Source organism: Centroberyx gerrardi, chromosome 5 (assembly GCF_048128805.1).
Source record: "Centroberyx gerrardi isolate f3 chromosome 5, fCenGer3.hap1.cur.20231027, whole genome shotgun sequence".
Classification (NCBI taxonomy): Eukaryota; Metazoa; Chordata; class Actinopteri; order Beryciformes; family Berycidae; genus Centroberyx; species Centroberyx gerrardi.
Genome location: NC_136001.1, coordinates 16,185,491 through 16,206,679, shown reverse-complemented (window position 1 = coordinate 16,206,679; position 21,189 = coordinate 16,185,491). Strand labels below are relative to the sequence as shown.

At 39.9% G+C, this 21,189-nt stretch overlaps 2 protein-coding genes across 2 annotated transcripts in view; one reads left to right on the top strand and one right to left on the bottom strand.

The window, feature by feature from the left end:
* The window catches only part of syn2b (synapsin IIb), a 78,422-nt gene that overhangs the window by 7,917 nt on the left and 49,316 nt on the right, over window positions 1-21,189 (bottom strand). Inside the window, exons 3-9 of the mRNA XM_071895234.2 lie at window positions 19,742-19,833; window positions 16,229-16,385; window positions 15,717-15,806; window positions 3,367-3,429; window positions 1,846-1,988; window positions 1,515-1,589; window positions 481-583 (exon numbers count right to left, since the gene is read on the bottom strand). Of these exons, the coding sequence (XP_071751335.2) occupies window positions 481-583; window positions 1,515-1,589; window positions 1,846-1,988; window positions 3,367-3,429; window positions 15,717-15,806; window positions 16,229-16,385; window positions 19,742-19,833 (723 nt within the window). The remainder of the gene's footprint in view (window positions 1-480; window positions 584-1,514; window positions 1,590-1,845; window positions 1,989-3,366; window positions 3,430-15,716; window positions 15,807-16,228; window positions 16,386-19,741; window positions 19,834-21,189) is intronic.
* On the top strand, window positions 4,632-15,156 carry LOC139908495 (metalloproteinase inhibitor 4-like). The gene is made up of 6 exons (XM_071895213.2): window positions 4,632-4,726; window positions 4,916-5,223; window positions 11,183-11,280; window positions 12,155-12,269; window positions 12,743-12,867; window positions 13,289-15,156. The coding sequence occupies exons 2-6, from the start codon at window positions 5,085-5,087 to the stop codon at window positions 13,484-13,486; spliced, it is 675 nt and encodes a 224-aa protein (XP_071751314.1). The 5' UTR covers window positions 4,632-4,726; window positions 4,916-5,084; the 3' UTR covers window positions 13,487-15,156.

Here is a 21,189-nt window from a genome sequence, read left to right as displayed (position 1 = left end):
AGGTCCTAGCACTTCAAAATTAGGCCAGACATGCTAAAATTAAGACTCCTTATTAATATTCTTACTGAAGACGGCTCCTGCAGGCTGACACCAACATGTTACATTATTTTAAATGATAGGTGGGAGTCAATAAATACAGTGACACATTTCCCCATTTACTATGGCAGCTGTGCAAACTGCTGCATTGGAAGTAGAGCTTCTGTTTGCTTTTTTATTTGATTTAATGCTTTATGAATTAATTGACTCATCCACCCATCTATGATTTCTTTCGAGTTCTGTAACATTTTGTTTGTAAAGTTTGTTTGTTTAGAGGATTTATTATATATTTGCTTTGTTTGCTTTTAACATTAGCTGGGTACGTAGACGGTTTTCAATATTGTATGTCATATGTACTTAAGTTGTACTTAAATTGTATTAAAAAAGACAAAAAAGATCACAAAAAGTTCATCCATCCATCCATCCCTTATGTCCTTCTCTCACCTCGGTAATGTAGTCATTACCATCCTTGCCACAGATGGCTTTGACAGCACAGATATCCAGCCCTCCAAAGATCTCTGAGCAGGTGTCGACCCACAGCTTATACCTGGCACACAGAGAAACACACGACTACTGTCTTTGTACATATAAAAGGTCTAATAAGAGTCATTGTAGCTGTTTATCAGAAAGGAAGACCCAACATCACATGTACAGTAAATTTCTGGTGCTGTATTAAAGTTGTTACTTGAGGTGGGTGAGAAAGGCTAGCATCTCCCTTGTGAGTACACAATATTAAATGGTCAGTAACTAACCTTTTTCTGTTTTATGAAAATGGGAACAGCATTTTGCCTGCCTTCCACACTCTTGTTTACCCAAGTCACCCATTAGCTGTATTTGGATTTTCTTATACAAACTGAGTAATTGGCCTTAGAGCTCCTTGACTAGTCTTTGCTTATGTTTTTGTCATGCACACTGCTTCATCACTAATATTGACTTGTCTGTCAAGTAGATGCTTCAACCCAGTATGCCTGAGAAGATGCTACTCCTCAGGGCATTTAGCTATGGACTAACCCTGTTATAGAGTCCTTATAGCTGCAGGCTGGCTGGGCTCAGAGCCATGAGCCAAATAACTCCACATAATGGCATTCAAAATTTTGCTAATTCTGACTTTAATCCTCATTTTAGCCCTGGGCAAAGTAGTACCAAAATGACTCCTGGGCCATATCTTAGCCTCAGCCTAAGGGCCACCCTGGGCTGTTAATATGCCTTGTCAAAATCAAAAACCAAACCTGCAGTAGCTCAATTTCCTCTGTCTCTATCTGTACATACACAGAATACACATGAATACACGTTAAAGCAAATACACATTCGTCCACTCAAAAATATAAATTAGTTTCCATGTACTTGTGTGTGAAGACTATATTCAGTTGAACCAATTTGCTGTGAATAAATTGTGACTAGCTGTGACATGTAACCCAAGGATGACACGTGTGACACAGGGGCAGCCTGTGCATTACTATTGTGGATGGAGCGCTCACTTGTCAGTCATGGCTACTTGTTCCAACATGGCAGATCCAGTGTTGCTCTTCCAATTACCAGAGATGGATGTCCGCCTGGGAAAGGGAAAAGAAAAGGAAATTATGCATATAATTATTGTAAACATGAACCTTTGCTTACAGAAATCAGAAATGCAGATAAGGACAGGCAGAAAGGCAGACAGATTTACACAAATACACAAATGTACACATATTGTACACATGGGCACGCTCACACACACACGAACGGCACACAAGCACACACACACTCGCTCCCCCAAACCGTGCCCTTCCTCGACCCCAATAAAAAAGAACAATAACTACACACACGTACATGTATGCTTTGTAGTCAGCGCCAATTTTCTGAACTCTGATGTCGTACTTGGCATCTACAAAGGGTTCTGTAGTGGTGTAGGTCTGGGTGATGGCCACCACACTTGCAATGTCCTGGAAGTCGCTCACATTGTCCACTTTCACCTATAGAGGCATAACACAGAGTAGAAATATATTTGACATTAAGGGTCACTAAGGAGAGGGAGATGGGAGATGAAATGATGATGTGGTGGGCTCTGCAATGGCAATCATAAATGTCTTGGGAGTAACATTGTCCACTTTCACCAACAAGCGCGGTGGCAGCTATTGAAGAAGTGCCGTCACGCTGCAGTTATCCTGAATTACTGCAGATTTCAAACTATTCCTCTTGGAGGGGGGGAAGCAACATCAGCAGTGAAACAAGCAGCTAAGAAGTGGCACTTCTACAAAAGCTACATCTGTAGTAAGATACAAGTGCAGGAGAGATAAGACGGTAGGATAGAGCCAGGCAAAAAGGTCACAGCTGATAAGAGGCCCAGCTAGATGTAGGGAGAGCTGGAAACAGAGAACAGTAACACAATATCAGGCAGAGCGAGTCAGGGGGACGATGAGTGCGGTGGATCGATGAGCAGTAGCAAAAAAAGGATAAACACATCACTCCATTTTCACCCAGAAAATGTTAACACAGTTGATCAATACCAGGACAATGAGAGAGGAGAAAGTGATTGAGAGAAAATGGAAGAAGATATGCTGAAATCGAGAAAGGATGAAAGGAGAAGGGAAGACAGATAGGAGACAAACACAGGAGGGTGAGATATTTAATGGTAATAGGTCTTCATGATGCCGACCACACTGGCTCTATAATTCATATTAGTCAAAAAAATAGGATTTTTAAAGTCCCCATGAAATGACCTCCCATTACTTTTACTTTGTGGGAAACAGACTATCTTTAATGGTGACCTCATGCTGCACCAGTAGGCGTAAATATAAATTCCAACCAGTAAAACCATCACAGATTTTGGAACAATCCAGCAGCAAATCAGCACTTTTTGAACCCCTCCACCCCTATACCATCAAACAAAACTACCTTTCTCTCCCCGATTGATATTCCATTGGTTAACTCTTTTGAAATATCCTGCCCCAACATCCTGTTTCAACATGAAATACATCAAATCAAGAGAGTAAAGATGCCGTTTCATGGGGTCTTTAAAGCACCTCACACTTGCTATTTGTCAAATGATGCAACAGTCTAATGGGTGTGCTCCAACACACAGCCCTCTCCTGCACTTGACTATTGCATGAAGGCCCTTCCAGTCAAACCAGACAAACCGGGCTTGATGACATCAGCTTCACATGATTACAACCAGTGCTTGGAAGTTGACAAATTTAAGAAAACCAAGCCTCTCGTGTACTTTTAGATGAAATCATCCATTTATAGATGCAATAGGAAATTGTAAATTATTTAAATTTAGGTTGTTTGTTTTTTACAGTAGATGTGTCATTTTTATAAGAGGTAGGGAGCGTCCCTGTGATTCAACATTACCTTCCCCATTCCGGAGTGGGCGTGTCCGATCTTCACCACCACTGGAAAGCTTGGTGTGGTAATCTGGAAGAGAAAAGGTTAACTAAATGAATAATGATGAATGATGCTGAATGAACGCAGCTGTTCTTCAACAATTTGGACAGGCCCTTCTATGGTCAAAAATTGTGGCTGAATAGAGCAGGCTTCACTGCTTTCTCACCATTCCTGGATATAAAGTTCTTGTACATATTTTGGCCCTCAGGGCTCAGGAACTGCAAAAAAAAACTATCTATCTTAACAAATAATTAAGTAATTTAATCTAATGCTAACTCGTAAAAACATGAACAATTCTGAAACTGCATTGTAAAGAAGTGGAAGAAAAATTTGAGAAAAAAAGATACAATATGACACGATGACTTTTTAAGATGGACATTTTTTGCAGTGGGCATATTGACACAGACAAAGTCTATTTGAACAACTAAAACGTTCAAACAAGGAAACATTCCCAACATGTGAAAGGATATCTTTTGAGATAATATTGAACTGACTGTTCTAACTCAACTGTTAAATACAAAATGACATGAGTCTCAGTTCTGTTTGGCACCATTTTATTTCTGATATCACCATCCGTGATATCAGAAATAAAATGAACATGTAGTGTGCTGAACATTTTGGGGAAAGCGTGTTTTCTTTTGTGTTTGCATTCTTTTAAACTCTATTATTTTGTTAACTGCCTTTTTACTCTTTCCTTTTGACAGATGGATAACAAAATAATAGGCTTGTCAACACAAGTATAATGAAGTACTGACAAGTTTAGATTACACAATGTGTTTGTCAAAATTAGTCATAAGTGCTGTCTTGACATGTAACTATGGTACATTTCCCACCAATGTGACAATGCATGTACTGCTGAACAGTAATCAACATTGATTTTCATCATCATCATTTGCATTTGTGACTCAAATGCTGCTTGTTTATTTCACTGATGATTACGCAAGCTGTATGTGAAAAATGTCGACCCATAAGCATTAATCTTGAACTGTACAACTTATTTTTTTTTTTTAGGGGGGGGGGGGGGGGTAGAAATCCATTTCTGTCTGCCTCACAAACTTGGCCATCACTATTTCTGTGAAATCTTAATCTCTTGTATTTCTTGTGTTAAATCTTTGTCACAACAACTATGACTGATCAGATACACTCACAGCAGCCTATGGGAGGAGAGGGAGGGAATCGAAGGAGGGTGGAAAGAGAGGGAGAGAATAGTGATGTTTTTTGTCGAAGAGGCAGTCCCTAAATTGTTGAGTACATAAGAGGCTCCCTGTGTGCGACCCTCTCAGCATTCAAGACCAGAGGGTGTGAGGGTGAGGGGGATCCAACTATTGTAAGTTTCTCTGCGTGTGTGTTCTGTCGAGAGGGAGAGAGGGAGAGAGAGAGAGAGAGAGGAGAGAGAGAGAGAGGGAGAGAGCAGTGGCAGCAGCAGCATCAGACTAAACTTGAACTCAGCCAAGTTATTTGGTCCAGCTTGAACTCAGAGGTGTAATTAAACTTATGAGAACATTTCTATCCACAGCTGCCTTTCAGCTCAGCGGAGCTCATCTTACTACTTCAACTCCACTTTCCTTTCCTACCCCCCCCTTTGCTGACTGCTGGCCTGATTTTCTCCCTGGGGAACCGAACGGGATCAGAAGAGGCTGCCAAGCGTTCGACGAGCGGCGGAGTGGTCAGAGGCAGCCGGAGTCATGGCCGTACCCCGGGTGCGGAGTGCGTGTTTGGGGCTCTGGGTGCTCCTTCTCCTCGGTGTGGGCATGGAGGGACTGGTGGAAGGATGTAGCTGCAACCCGGCGCACCCTCAGCAGCTCTTCTGCAGCGCTGAGATAGGTAAGTTATTGACTGAAGACTGTGGCTGAGGCCAATTCAATTTCCGTCCAATCAGTTTAAAATAGAGGTGAAACCGAACGAAAATAGAAGCTGCTTCATTCAATAATGATAGAGCATTCACTTTCAGTTCTTTGTAAGCTAGATGTACCAACCCAAAAGTTTTATACTATTTGAAACGGGAGGAAAAGCCCACCTCCTGAATCGACTTAACTGACTGATTGATCCATTAATTGGCTTATCGACCAAATTTATTTGATAATTTCAGAATTTCAGGGAAAAAATATAAAGGATTCCACTCCACAACAGCCCCACATATAACCCACATATATATAATGCAAGTAAACCAAGGACTAAACAATAAAAGAGCAATAGGGCTTCACAGTTGAGCTTTCCATGGTAGTTAATTGAATTGGCCCTAATTAATTATTGTCTAAAACATGGCTATTTTCCTATTATATTCATAGAAACTAAGCAGTTGTTGTGTGTGTAGAAATTAAACAGTTTAAGTTCTATGATTGCTACATAATATTCACACTCTAGTACTGGTTGTACCTGTAGTCAGTAGTCAATTTGGTCAATATAAATGGAGGGGGAAGAGAGCAAGTTAAAAAAATGCTTCCCCTTACATTTTCCCAATAAACAATGTAAGGTTAACACAGATGATGCCACCTCCTTTTCATCCTCCTCAAATTACCCACTAATTGTTCTGTCTTTCCCTAACGACATCAGAAGTGCTGCTCAGATCATTTTGGTCCAGTTCATTAGATTAGGGTCTAAAAAAAACTGGGATGACTGTTTACATTTCTGACTCAAGCCTGTATGGAAATAGCTAATTTAGGCCAATTATGCAGGTCACTGGGCCTGATTTAATAAGTGAGCACAACAAGGCTGCTACAAATAGATTACATGATGGCAGATATCTTTGATATTAATACAGTGAAACTGCCAATGTTAGACTTCTAGTCTCTATCATAGAGACTAGTTATGTACAGTGTTTTCTTTTGGTTTGGTTTGCTATTGAGTGAACAATATTCCTAACAGCATTATGCACGCTCGTTCTTGTTGTTGTGACTGGGCTTTTCTTTCTGCTTGATGCCAAGACTATCATATTATCAGCCCAAATAGTATTATATGGAAACAGAGCGGCATGTTATCTGTTCTTTGGTTACATATTGCATAAGTCGTCTTGCTCTCAGTCAAATAAAAACAAACTCTAAAAAAAGTCAGCATCGAGTGGTTCAGCCCACTTTCTCTCTCTGGCTATCAGTCTGTCCGGCTGCCTGCCTGTCTCTCAGTCCGACACCCCCCACCATCCCATGCTCTCTCCTCTAAGCCCAGGCCAAAACCAACACTCTGGTTTGACTCTGAGCACTTGGCTCCAGACTGTGGATAGCTGGAGTTTGATGTGAAGAGCTTGATCTCTGTGTTTCTGTCAAAGGTTACTCTCCAGCAGAGGAGAGAGAGAGAAAGACAAAGTAGGAGAGAGGAGGAATATTGCATTTCCTGTCCTAGAAAATACTGTATATTTTGATTTCAAATACATAGTTGCTTGGGCATCTTGGTTCAGAATTTGTCAGAGACAAAAATTAGGTGTTCAGTTTTATTGCTATCATTTTAGTATTGTTTTTAATTGGTTTGTATCTCCCTTCAAGTTGAGTGAGGGTCGCCTCCTACACGGTACTCTGAAACCTTGTCTCAAAAAATAGTCTAAGTATTAAATCTAAACTAAGACCTGTTTTCGAAACCTCCAACATGTCAAATTAGATCTAGGTTATGGAACACAATGACAGTATTTGGGGCAGTGTTTTTAGGACATAATTTTACATATGAAGTGTGTCATTCATGAGTAAGACTGTGGTCCTTTAAGTAGGATTATCCTGTAAGGAAACTCCCTCAAGTGCAAATATGTAAACTTTTCATTAGGTGACACCCTTGGTTACACTGTTAAAAGTGAAGTCACACTGTTAGGAGTGTCTTCAAGTATGTTGTGTTCTGAACAAAGACGTGTGGGTGAAAACAACTTGAAAGCTGGTGTTTGGAAGGTGTTTGAATTTAAACCCAGTTACAGGTGTTTTGCTACACTAAATACAATTTGAGACAACATTCAAGCCCTCTGAAAAGCCTTTTTTTTTTTTTTTGGTCCACCTAAAAGACAATATCTAAACATTAACATAGTTTGCTTGGCAGTCCTGTATGTAGTCATTGACAGATTCATCAAAACATTCTTCCATGTGTGTACTTTTGTGTCTTAAAATGTTGACTATTCTGTTTGCACTTATTGTAAGTTGTTCAGTTTACTGCCTAAAATCTAAATATAATGGTAAAATGCCTCTTCTAGAAGCAGAGACTAGTGGTGGCCTTCAGTTGACCTAACAGTGTTGTCAGAGTTGATGAGCCCTTTGAATGAAGCTGTACCTCTTAGTAATATGTATCCTGTCTGGACAACACTGGGACGTTTCTCTAGCCGTGTTTGTGTATTTGAGTTTGTGTGTGTGTGTGTGTGTGTGTGTGTTCACACATTTGGAGGCCTGTGAGTTGGACGGAGGCCAGGCCGTGCCAAGACTAAACCTACTCCAACTCTCTCTCACTCTCTCTCTCTCCCCACTTCATTTCCATGTCTATAGGCTTGGTCTAACGGTCTGCATACTAACAATATCAGTGTGAAAGCCCACTGACAGTCTAGCTTTGTGAGCATGACAAGGGTGCCGATTCATCTAGGAGGGTGGAAGTTACTTACTACATCAGTTCTCATGGTACAAGTTTGCAATATTTCTCTTTGGATATGTAGCTATTAGGGAAATGCACAGCTCTTTTCACTCTGCAGGTGTAAGATTATCCTCATTCCTGTTCACAACACAGCTGCAGCAATTGAATTGAGTGGGTAGCCTAGCCAGCACAGTTCAAAGATGAGGGGGATGAGGGGTGGGGGAGTGGGGTGGGGGGGTGGACAACATTTCAGAGATTTGGGGCCAAAAGAATCATGTTAGAGGGAGACCAAGAAATTGGAATAAAACGAGTATCGTTTTGTGATTCAGGCTTTACATGTAATCTCTAGTATAACAAAAACAAATGTCACTAAAGTGTACTTTTATATTTACTTCTCTAAAAAGTGTTTTTTCAGGGGATAATCAGGCGGTTACTGAGGATAAAAGGTTGAGAAAGGTTGAGTACCATGCTATTCATATCTAATCAGCTAGCAACTCCCATCTTCCATCTTACGTTGATATGGCTCATGCTCAGACTGACAACTGTTCCTTACTTAGATCCTTACTTAGGACACTGTTATGCCTCGGTGTGTCACTTACCATTAATAGGCCACATAGACCCATTATTCTGCTCAGAAGGGAAAGATTTAAGTGGGGCAGCTAATTTGCAGACGCACTTCATCTACTTTGAGATGTGTTTCTTCGTGCCAAAGGACGTGCAGATGATGAAACAGCTGCACTGAACAAAGAGGGCAATAATCTGATAGTCGCCACTGGTACAGCATCTTTCTGTGCTGTTGAGCATGTCAGTTCTAATCAGTGGTGTACTGATAGTTGGGGAAGTGGGTGTACTGTTGCTTCACCTTTCTGCACTGTACATGTCAATAGTAAATATGACATTGCCCTATAGAAAGAAGTATTAGTTGTTGTATTCTTATGTATACCCTTGAGCAGTGACTTAATTGGGGGATTAATGCAAATGCCTCCTGAACTAGTAATTAAAGTAAATAATTATTTAAAGGTGTTTTTTAGGTCACAACTGTGCGTGTGTGTGTTGTGTGTGTGTGTGTGTGTGTGTGTGTGTGTGTGTGTGTGTGTGGGTGGGCAGGCAGGTGTGTGTTTGTGAAGGCAGATAAGTGGATTACAGAGCAGTTACATGCATAGTCCATTGTTTACTTATGTGATATGGGCAAAACAAAGACACAAGATATCTATTTAAATTCATGTTAAGAGATAAGATTAAGTCATTTAATCAAGTCACTACTTCTATCTTTGCCTTGTGATAGGCCAGGAGGCAGTTTCCCTGGAGCCTATCCTGTTTTTCTGTCCTCCTTTGATTTTGGATCCGCAAGATTATTCCTACTTCATTTTGATCAAAGCTGACATCTTTAAAAACAATGTACTGAGTACTAAATAAATCTACTGATGGACTGAATGTCTAATTATTTCAGACGTATTTCCATGCTGTGTTTGAGCCTCAGGCTATGTATCACATAGTATATAAATGAAGTATACCAAGTTTAATACTGAACCAGAATAAAGGACTGTGAAGTCAACGTCCTTGAAACAGCTGTCTAGCCGTGGGCAATAATGCAGTGGTTGCAAAGGCACACTATCATTACACTGGAACACTTTAAACACTTTTGCACAAGTTCACATAAACTTTGTCTGCCTCTGTGATTGCATATTTGTGTGTATGTTTGTCTTATGTCTGCCTATTTTTCTATCTTCCTGTGTGTTTGACAGACATAAACATCTCTTTTTCTCCTGAACCAGTTTTCACTGAACACAGAACTCCTCCTCCTCTTACCAGCACACAAAACCGTTGTGTGGTTATGTGATGAGAGAAGCAAAAACAAGGGGATGGTTTGCTTAGCTGTGTCTGGGGGTGAGGGTTAGGAGGGGTGCTGGGTCACACTTTCTCTCTCTCTCTCTCTCTCTCTCCCTCTCTCTCGTGGTTTTACCAAGGTCACTCCCTCCACTCATGCCTCTCTCTTTCTCCATCTCACTCTGGTGCATCCACAGGGGACCGTTCTCTCTCTTTCATAGAGAACAATGTGGTAGGAATGACAATTATGTGGTAGTGTTCAAAAGAACATTCCATATAGGCAACTTATTAGTAAAAAAGTCCAATCACTCCCATTGCCGTTGCCAGTGTTATAGACAAATAATAGTCATGGTTTTGTTTTTTTAAGTATATTGATTCTAACCAGAAGCTACTTTGATGTAACCGAAAACATAAAAAAGTCATTATTAGGAGTTTGATCCTCTACTGATTGGAAAATCAATTTCCAGCAATCATGGCTTTTGTTTGACTGATTTTTCTCACCATATGACTCTGCAGTCATATATCTATATATTAGATATATACTGTATAATATATATATATATATATATATGTTAGCAAGTGGCTCCACTGTGAATCGAACACGTAACACAGAGTTTCTGTCATGCTGTACTCGATAAGAGTAGAGATAAGGGGCTGTTATTAGTATATCTTATAAATGAAATGGCTGACAGTGGGTTTGAGACTCATGCTGCAAGGAAACAATAGTTCTTGGAGGAATGACACCTGTTGAGGTTTGATTTGGCACAGTGGCATGGCATGCTGTGGTCTGGGTGAGTAAAGCCACCATACACCAGGTCTCTGGTTGTGGGGTTGTGAAATTACATGACTTCACCGTTGCCTTCGCTTTGAGAAGCACTGAGCAACTATCCTGCTGCTGTACCTCTAAAACTGTACTTGTTTTAGGGGATGAAACAATATGGAGTCATTTCTGTCACAGACATGGTTTGGCCTCACTGTTTGAGTCACTGTGTATGGTGTGGGTGTGTGTGTGTGTGTGTATGGAGCTGCTTAATGGGAGTGTGCAGACAGCCAGCTACTTGTTATTCCATGTGGGTTTTGATTTCTCTCCCAGAGGAGAGAAGAGACACATCCTGTATCACTACTGAGAGGGACTGGGGAGAAAGACCAGAGGAGAGACAGGAGAGGTGGTAGGAAGGGGGGGGGGGGGGGGGGGGGGTCATACACTTTCTATCTATCTATCTATCTATCTATCCATCTATCTATCTATCTATCTATCTATCTATCAGAGAGAAAGGAAGCATCCAACTTAATGACCCTATACATGCATAATCCAAAATGTTTTCTATTGTCATTGTGATTCACATTGTCATGTGAATCACAATCTTAGCTTGGTGCCCCGTATTCAATTGGCATTTTAATTACTCTAAATCCTCTTTTCTTACAGTGATAAGGGCAAAGATCTCCGGAGAGAAGATTGTGTCTCCTAGCAACAGCTCCTCACCTTACATGAAGATGATCCAATATGAAATCAAAATGATCAAGGTGAGATCCTTGGACCTGAACCGAGCTTGCCAGTGTAAAACTGTGTGGATATCAAATTGGTTTGACAGGTGCCAAGATATCCAATATAGTTACTGTGCAGTAGAGCATCCTTTTTCCAAATCTCAGAAATACAAACTGACCAAGTATAATGGACAAATTATAAGACAATGGAAACAGGAATTTTGAGGTTATGCTGCCAAATATCATAAAAAACAAATCCCTTGCACTAAGCAACAACATGATCAACAAAAAAGAGTACCAGGGCAAATTTGTAATTTTTTAAATTCAGTACACTTTGATTAGTTGAAGAACATGAGTGAGTGAGTGAATGATAGTGATGTCTGCTGCTGGTACAGTGCTGCTGCTACCACATCATGTCTGCTGTTTAGGCTGCGATGTATATGTATACGTGTATGTGTATGTGTGTACTGTGTGTGGAAATGATAATCTGTCAGGAAAATTTATCTGGAAGTATCTGGAACATTTCTATGTTTGACAACATTCAAATGGAACAACAGGTCTGAACAACAGCCAGTCTTGCTGCTGCATGTTGCAGTTGACTTCACATCTGTTTGATGACTGAGACCCTAAAAACCAGTATGTCTCATGGTCATGTAAAAGTTGTTATAGCCTAATCTTTCCTCTTCCCACTGCTATTACATGTATTAAAATCCTGTAAGGCCGGACATAGATATGCGCTAAATTTAGACCAAAACTAAAAAGTTTGCCACAACCGAGATATCTATTAGAAAAGCATATTAGCACAGGATGAATCTTACTCCATACCTAAAAGCAACCCTTAAACTAGAGCCACACCACTCAACCCACAAAAACCTCTTGTGCATGTCCTAAAAAGCTGTATTTTTCTGTCTAGATGTTTAAAGGTTTTGACAAGGCCAAGGATATCCAGTACGTCTACACACCTGTCTTCTCCTCACTGTGTGGAGTCAAACTGGACTCCAACAACAAGGCAGGATACCTGATATCAGGTACAGTACACACTGATGGATTACTGTGTGACAGTGGTAGGAAAATAACAGCAATTCCAGCCAAAGAGGAGTCAGGAGTTTATAGCACTCATAGTGATATCAGTCAAACTGTCAAAAACAGCATGATGTAAAATACCACATAGGAAATTATTTCAACATGAGCAAGCAAACATGGCTTAAAACAATGCTCTCAGAAGCAAAACCATAATATTTATTCCACTGAAACTGAAGGCCTTTAGCAGTCCTTCATAACATGATGGATTACAGTAATATCATAGATATAATCTGCCATCTGCTGTCGAAGTTTTCAATTTCATTACTTTGTTTGCCAAACTTATTTCAGTATAAGCACTTAGGCTGCTAAAAATAGTATTATAAATGCAAGCCATTACAGCTGACAAATATACACGTTTAAAGTATGCCAAATGCAAGATGTATTAATTCACTACTGGTGTTGTGATGTCACTAAACAGGAAGTATGTGGAGTGATGGGAGGATTTCTATTGGCCAGTGTGACCTGGTGGAGCCGTGGGACAATTTATCAATGTCACAGAAGAAGAATCTCAACTACAGATACCAGATGGGCTGTGAATGCAGAGTGAGTGAAGATCTGTCATTCTCTGTTCATCCTGCCATGTTTCTGTCCATCTTAGAAACACTTACACACATGCTTCAGCTGAAGACACAGAGCAAACAACTCTCCCCATCTCTTGTCTCTCTCTCACTCTCTCTTTCACTCCTTCTTGGTACCAAAGATCATCATCCTTCCTGTTTTCTCAGATCAACACAGTATCATGTATCAGGAGACAAGCATCACTCTCTATTTATATCATCCATCCATCCATCCATCCATCCATACATAAATGGCTACATCTAAACTCTCCTTGGCTAGTACATGTCGCTCTGTATCTGTTAGAGTTAAACTTTCATCACAACAAAACTTTCCTATTTATAATGCTGATGGATGATCAAATTCAGGAACAAATAATGAATGAGTGAAACCTTTCTTCTGCCCTCAGATCAACACCTGTTACACGGTGCCGTGTGCTTCCACAGGAGAAAATGAGTGCCTGTGGACTGACTGGCTGTTGGATAACAGCCTAAATGGGGAGCAGGCTCGGCAATACGCCTGCATCCGCCGCTCTGACAGAACCTGTAGCTGGTACCGGGGTGGGCCACCCCCCGAGAAAGACTTCCTGGACATGACTGACCCCTGACCCGTAACCCTGACCCTCATCTCTCTCCTCTGACCCCTATAACGCCAGGCTCAGACTAGGAAATATTTCTCCACTGCTTTGGCTTATGTAGCTCAAATTTGGCTGCCAACGCTAATGTGTAAAGTAGTAATTGATTTCATTGAAAACACGGCTCATTTTACATTCATGGGAGCATAACCCGACACTGAGCTTTTGTAAGCAGAGTTCAGGTGGTTGATTGCTGTTTGCCGCAGCATTGCTAGGAAAGTTTTTTATAAAATGCAGGGGCTTTAACATTCTCCCAACTCATTTTTCCACTGTCAAACATTCCACCTCCCTTGCCCTCTTCCACAGAATATGAATAGCAGCAGACCAGCCAGTGCAAATTATTCGCCTCAGCGTGAGTCTTTCATAACCCCTAAGGGCCTGACAGTAAATGCATAACCTACCAAATTTGAGGCATTAGAATAAGGGAGTTAGGCAGTTTGTTTTATTAAAACACTATTGACATTAATATGAAAAGTAGGGAGAAGCCGCCCAATTTCCACCAACTCATACCACAAGCTGGCACTGCACAGTATACTCTACATGCACCAATCTTCTGTTAGCTGAAGTCAAGCAGCACTGCCTCTGTTTTCCCAGACATCCTAGTATTGACGTTTTTTCTTTTTTTTTTTCCATTAAGGAATATTTGTCTCATGTAATTGAAAATGTACTGTAGATATACTATGACAAGAGCAAAGGAACACCAGACATTCCCCATTTACAATAAACTATTTTTGACAAAATTCGACAAAGGAATTATATATGACCATAATTCTTGTACATCTGCATCATCACAGTATATACTCTCAAATTTCTCCTGTTATGAGAATGTAAATATTGTACTTGAATGGGAATTAACATTTCAAAGGCTAACCGCATCTCATCTTAGTGTAGAGGCTCTTATCTTGTGGTTTTGTTCGTTCAGTTTCCTTGTTTGAACTCTGTACTACTTCCTGTGCCAAAAATCTAATCCAGCGCTTTAACAACAGCATTGCCACCTGTAGAGGCCACCTCTCCTTAGAGGACATCAAGTAACAGGACAAGGTTCAATTCACTTTCTTAATTCCTTAAATCCAGGAAATGTATTTTCTTCAAAATTCAAACATAGAAAATAGAGATAAACTCTGGCATGAGAGGTTATCCAACCAACATAAAACATAATAAAGATTAATTAATGAGCTATCCTCAGTGAATGAATTGTTGTTTTATAGCCATTTTTAATAGATTGAATCAAATGTGAATTGACCCCTGTCTTGTTATTGGAGTACTTTACTGAAGTCATACAGTTTTAAATGCATTATGACCTGCTATGTTCATGCATGAACCACTATGGAAAAAGCATCTTAGAGTCAATCAAATAGTCTCATATTAACAATTACAATGTGGTACTTCTTCTCGTATGGTATAATTGAAACGTCCTAATGTCCGTTTTGAAATATGTTGATAATCAAACTAATCAAAATATCATTTCATGATTGATATCATCATAATGCATCATAACTGTATGGCTTTAGTGAGGTGTTATCAAACTATTCCTTGTTTAATTGTTTTATATTGAAAGGATTGTTTGGGTTTGTATTTATGTCTCTGTTTCTGTCAATATAGAGTTTTCTATTTCAATGTACCAAAAAAAAATTGTATATAAAATGTCTCAATAGAATATTGTGTCAGTTTTTCTTTTTTTCTTCCTTCTGAGTAAAATGAAGATGATGATTACAACTCTTTGTGGAACTAAGGATGGAAAACCATATTTAACCATAAAAGTGAAAAGTTACCTTAGGGTACTTGGGATATCAAAACATGAAAGTACAGAGCACCACATAGTAATCACAGTGAATTACATTTAGAGAATTGGACGCTGTGCTTGAATGTTAGTATGATGGGAAGAGATAAAATTACCTGTAGTCATAATCTTTGGTACTTAATCAAAGTTCCTACCAAATATAAATGTAAAAGTGTATGTAAGTGTATTTGGAGTAAATGTAAATTTGGACTAAATGGCAGCTGACATTATTTCTCACATCTAGGGAGGATTTCACTTCCCTGAGACAAATAGCCAAACTGCTGAATATGCATGACCATAAAAATCAAGGACATCAATTGACACATTTTCTCTAGTGCTGCGAAGCTGACGTTTTGGAGATGTTAGTTTGCTGCAGGTACACTGACAATATGCAAGCGTATGGGTAAACATATAAGTTCTTACCATGTCTTTATAGTTGGGGTAGAAGGTCTGATCAATAAGAGGGAACTTGTCTGAACCCAGCCTCTTCTGGTTATTGATCAGCTGAGCAAACTGGAAAGAGAGAGAGAGAGAGAGAGAGAGAGAGAGAGAGAGAGAGAGAGAGAGAGAGAGAGACAGAGAGACAGAAAGGGAGAGACAGTGAGAGAGAGAGAGAGAGAGACAGAGAAAGAGAGAGTCAGTTGCACATTTCTAATAACACATAATAAAGTACTATCTATGTATGTTCACATATTATTACTCATGCACTGTCACAATATTCATTAATACAGTGTTTTTTTATATGCTGTGTTTGGACCCATGGGGGTCACATGAAAATAACAATGAGTGCTCCAAATTATTCTGCAGAAATTGATATCTACAGCCACTGGCTATGTTGTAAAAGTCTTCTCATATCGCTGCCATGTACGGTGTGCTGAATAAAATACTGTGTTGTTTGAGGCGGTTGTGGATTAGTTCTGCATAAAACTGCTTACGGCCCAAGGTTTGTCGCTGAGGTTGTAGATGGACTCCAGAGAGTTGACTGAGGGGACGCCTGCATACTGCAGACCGATGATCATGTTCCTAAAGTCCTCGTTCTGGGCCATGCTGAAGGCATGCTGGCGCACCAAGACAAAGTCAGGCCTGAATGACCTGGTGTGGCAGCAGGAGAGGAAATAAAGAGGGGTCAGGGTGGTCTCATTGGTTGAAAAAAAATCTGATTTTTAACCCTTTGTGGTGTAGATCTGACTTTCAATTGACAGGAATGAGCAGATTTTATTTCCAGATTTTTTACCACACAACAATTCCATGTTATTTCCCTAATTACACAGCCACGATCATAACAATGCCACAAAAAATAATAGAATATCTTTTGTGACTAAGTAAATCCAGCCTTATTCACTTCAAAGTGTCAGGCAGTATGGTCAAGGCCTGGCTACAGTCCCAATAAGTTTGATCAAAGCAGACATCTTTGGATGGTAGCTGTCACTGACTAGCATTTCTGTGTGGAGAGAGTGAGGAGATGGCATTAAACAAAGGTCATGGGGCAGATTAAAACCCCACAATGCCACAAGTGCATGGCACTGCATGTGCCGTTCCCCACTGAGCTCCCCGGATGCTGTGGCAGCGAGAGAAGAGATACATTTAAGTCAAGCTGGCCTCATAAATTCCTAAAGTTAATAGAAAAAAAAATGTCAGCCAGGCTGCAGTCACACAAATTAGATTAAAGCAGACAATAGAGAGCTAAATCTCTCCTGTAAGAATGGATATTCATCTCTGAAGAATTCTTAACAATAACTCTATTTTGGATTGCTTGGTCAAAAGGACGATTTTTTTTATGGTACAGGTAGCCTGGAGCGGGAAACTGATGTTACATTTATTTTTACATTTTCTGTAATTGAAAATACACTCCTCTATCTTAATCAACTGCAATGAGTTAGAAGCAAACTCATATTTACTCATAAAATAGTATCACTATCCAATTAATTGCAATAACAACCATAAGCCTTGCGTTTTACAGCCACTGTGACCTGCTTTCTGCCTGCATATTTAATTTTTCATCTCCTCATTATTTTGATATGAAGAGTTTTGTTCCAAAAAGATTTAAAAAATGTGATGATCTAACAAATTATTGAAAACTTCATGTTTTGATGCATAACTTAGAACAAGCAGATCACTACCTGTAATGATGATAAACCCAAGACAAAGTGACAGTAAACAGACACTGGACAAACTAGTCCATCAAATCAAAGTCTCTCTCAGATTCTCATTTTAATCTCTTTTTCTCTCATTTTAATGAGTCTCTCGTTTCCAAAGCTATGTTGCCAAAGCACTTCAAAATTACATTAATTTAAGACAGAAAATATTGTATGGCAGAGGGTAAATTGAAGATGCGTGGGTCCCCAGAGAATAGGTTCAAATCTAGGGGTTGTATGACATCTTTTGTTGAAGATGTCTGGGTCCCCAGAGAAAAAGATTGAAAACCACAGTGCCAGAGCTCAGAGGAGCAAGATGTGACTAGTGGGTTAATGGGAAAAACAATATTCTCAGCTCAGTGAAAAAGTGACGGTGATAGGGTGCGACTCCTGTTGGTTTTCCTTTTGTCTCTTCACATGTGTGTATGAGAGAGAGGGAATGTGAGGAAAGGCACAGAGACAGAGAGACACAGACAGGAGAGGTGTGAGAAATGAGGCAGAGAGAGGAAACATAGAGTGTAAAAGAGAGAGAGAGAGAGAGAAAGAGAGAGAGAGAGAAAGGGAAGGAGAGAGAGAGAGAGAGAGAGAGAGAGAGAGAGAGAAAGAAAGAGTAAACTCTGGCACAGTTTGACTAGCACCAACTCTTCATGCTTTGAGAATACTAATCAGATGCTTCAAGGAACTGAAAGACAAGGGTATAGGGGTGCACAACAATTAATGTGTGTATATGCATGTTTAGTGTGTGTGTGCGCGCACACGCGAGCGTGTGTTTTGCTGGTGTACTGTAAGATTGTAATCTCCTCATTACTGACAGTAAACAGTAAAGGTCAAATTAGCCATGTCTTTCAATTCAATACTTTGAATCTTCAGTTTATAAATACTGTGCAAATGTGTTAATGATGCCAAGGCCATCCCAACTAGTTTTTGCGTTTTTCACTGTGTACTATTTCAAACCGTTGTCCAACTAGTGTCCTGATCTTTTTTACAGTCTACAGTCATGAACCAAACGTACAGGTTTTTTTTGGGAAAAATCAATAGGGAGAACCTCCAGTAATGGACAGGGAAGAGATTTGAATTCAGATAATATGATCCCATCCAATTTTCCTTTTTTATGAACAGTTTCCCGGTGAAAAAAGTTTGATAAACTAGTGAGAAAGACAACCCAAAGTGAAACTTGAGAAAATGAAATCTCTTATCTATAGCACCTAGTGCAGAATTTTACATTGCTTTTCCCGTTAAGAGCTTGCTACATCGTACAATGTGTCTGGCTCAGCATATGGAATTTAACCATGCATACATTAAAGAGATTAGCAAATGATCCAAGAGTAAGACAAAATGGCTAAAGTGCATCTGCAGTCACATAACATCTTCGTCAGTTCAAACTGTATGCATGTATTAGCTACTCTAACCCTGCTGTGCACCGGTGCCTCCATTTCCATACAGTATTATCATTATGGTGCTGTGATGATTCACAGCCACTGACAACGAGCCACTCAAATGACACATGTTGCTGTGCAGACTGCAGGAGGAGGACTCTTGTCAGAACAGGTGAGGGTAAACTCAAACGTGAATCATTGTTTCTACTCATATGAATCACAGTTTCCCCTTACGAAAGGCCACGGTCACTGTTGACAGTATGTTTGTGTGTGTGTGTGTGAGTGTGTGTATGTGTTAGTGTGCGAGTATGTGCGGATCAACCCCTCATAAACCGTAATTACAGAGTAGAGATGGTGATAATCAGACTAAGACTGCCCTGTTCATTTCCTGTTGGTTTTGCTGGTTGGTGAACGGCAGGTTTTACAGTCAGTTTTAATCACCGACAGAATCTTCAGCCAAGGACACTGGTCTGTGCCAGTGTGGCTTGTGGTGTGTGAGTGTGTCTGTGTGTATGTTCAAATTTGATTGTATGCATGTGTGTGTTTGAGAAGGTACAGTACTGTGTGTGTGTGTGTGTTTGCCTGCCTGTCTGCGGGTTATGGTTGTGGGTATATGCCTCTGTACTTTTTCCATTGATCATAGTCTGTAGTAAACAAGTCCATATATCCCGGAGCATTTTGAGGTTATAGTGTCTGGTCCCACAGAATAGTGGGCATCACTACAGTAAGTGGAAAGTCCTTCAGTGGGAAAGAGAAAGAAAGAAATTAAAAGAGAAGGTGCTCTTTGGTAATTGAATATCAAAACTATATAAAAAAGAAGTATGGACCAAGGCAACTCTTCTTCAATTGAAAAAACGTAAAAAGCCTTTATTGCATGAAGAAAGGCTGTTTAATTTTTTCAATGCGCGTGTATGTGTGAGATTTTCCGTGTACTGACCTGACCACTTTGGTCCCGTTCCTGATGACCTGCATGTCCACGTTGCAGGTCCCGTTGGAGTGGGAGACAAGGTTGATCTCTGAGAACTCAGCCTAGGAGGACAGGGAGAGAACAGCTGACTATCATCCAGTTTCAGCAATTACACCCATTAATATAAGTGCTGATGTACAATTTGAAATAGACAGGAATCCCATTATACAAGGACTATTGTAAAATTCTAAATATTTCGGGGGCAATTGTTTAGTGGCACTATCAATAAACTATAAACCATATCATACAATATATTAGAAAGAAGAAGATCAGATGATTGCATTCTCAAGGTTCAATGTTATCACCGTGCAAGAAAAGGTGTGTAATAAATTCAAAAGGATTCTCTTTCATGTAATTTTTGTAATCTTTCTCATGTAATCAAAAAGAATTCTGTTTTCATGTAAAATCATGGCAATAATCTGAATAAGGTTTCAGATTATCCTTAATATTACACACTCATATAAAATAGCTGGAATATACTAAAATCAACCTAAATAACCAAGGCATGTATACTCCTACTCCCATTTAGTGTAGTTGGTTGGTTGAGATGTGAGTTTTCTTGTGTAACCGTTTCTCTGTCTTTTGTTTGTCTTGACTGTGAAGTACTTTGTAAACTTTGTTTTAGACAAGTGCTATATAACTAAAGTTATTACTATCACTATTATCTATTTTCTATGGTAATACTCTTAATATTCTGTGTATTTTATATGTATTGGGGTATTTACTGAACTAAAGATCCAGATGGGATGTAAGCTACTGTCCAGAGTATTGTGTGCATAAGAACAGACTCGATGACCAGTCAGCCCGGTACAGTAATGTCTGATGCTCTTTGGTGTGGCTGCCAATAAAGTTTTTTTTGTGAGTCATAACTGCCTCCTCCTGTCTCCATTGGTGCCTATTCCCATCTCTGTGGTGAGACTTGAGGTCAACATCTATTAGGTGTGAAACTCCAGGGAATTCCAAGTCATTTCACATCCAGTCAATAGATATTAAAAAATAATATTATGGTTTACTGGTCAGATGGTTCATCTGAGCTTCATTGGTCATGATAAAACAGTGTTTCCCACACATAGACTTTACTTGGGCGGGCCGCCCAGGTATATTAACGGCCGCCAAAGTATATTTGGCGACCCATTTTAGCATTTTTTATTTTTATTTTTTTATCCGTCCGAGAGAACGACGCCATCCGCGATCGATTAACTAGTGGACAATCTCCCCTCGTTCTACCCCTCCAGGGTTTCCCACACACAGAAAACTTTATATGAAACTATATAATCGTAAAACTGCGTGTAGCGCATTGATTCGCTCAGCCCCTAATTGCTCCATGCGACCTCTCTCTCTCTTTCTCTCTCTTTCTCTCTCTCTCTCGCTCACTCGCTCTCTCACCGGACCCGTCTGTTTGCCTCCCACTGCACACG

What these genes read in the sequence shown, in the direction of transcription:
- LOC139908495 (XM_071895213.2), top strand. Translation starts at nt 5,085, where the DNA reads ATGGCCGTACCCCGGGTGCGGAGTGCGTGTTTGGGGCTCTGGGTGCTC. An exon ending in CTTCTGCAGCGCTGAGATAG is followed by an intron (nt 5,224 to 11,182) that starts GTAAGTTATTGA and finishes CTTTTCTTACAG; the next exon opens with TGATAAGGGCAAAGATCTCC. An exon ending in AGATGGGCTGTGAATGCAGA is followed by an intron (nt 12,868 to 13,288) that starts GTGAGTGAAGAT and finishes TTCTGCCCTCAG; the next exon opens with ATCAACACCTGTTACACGGT.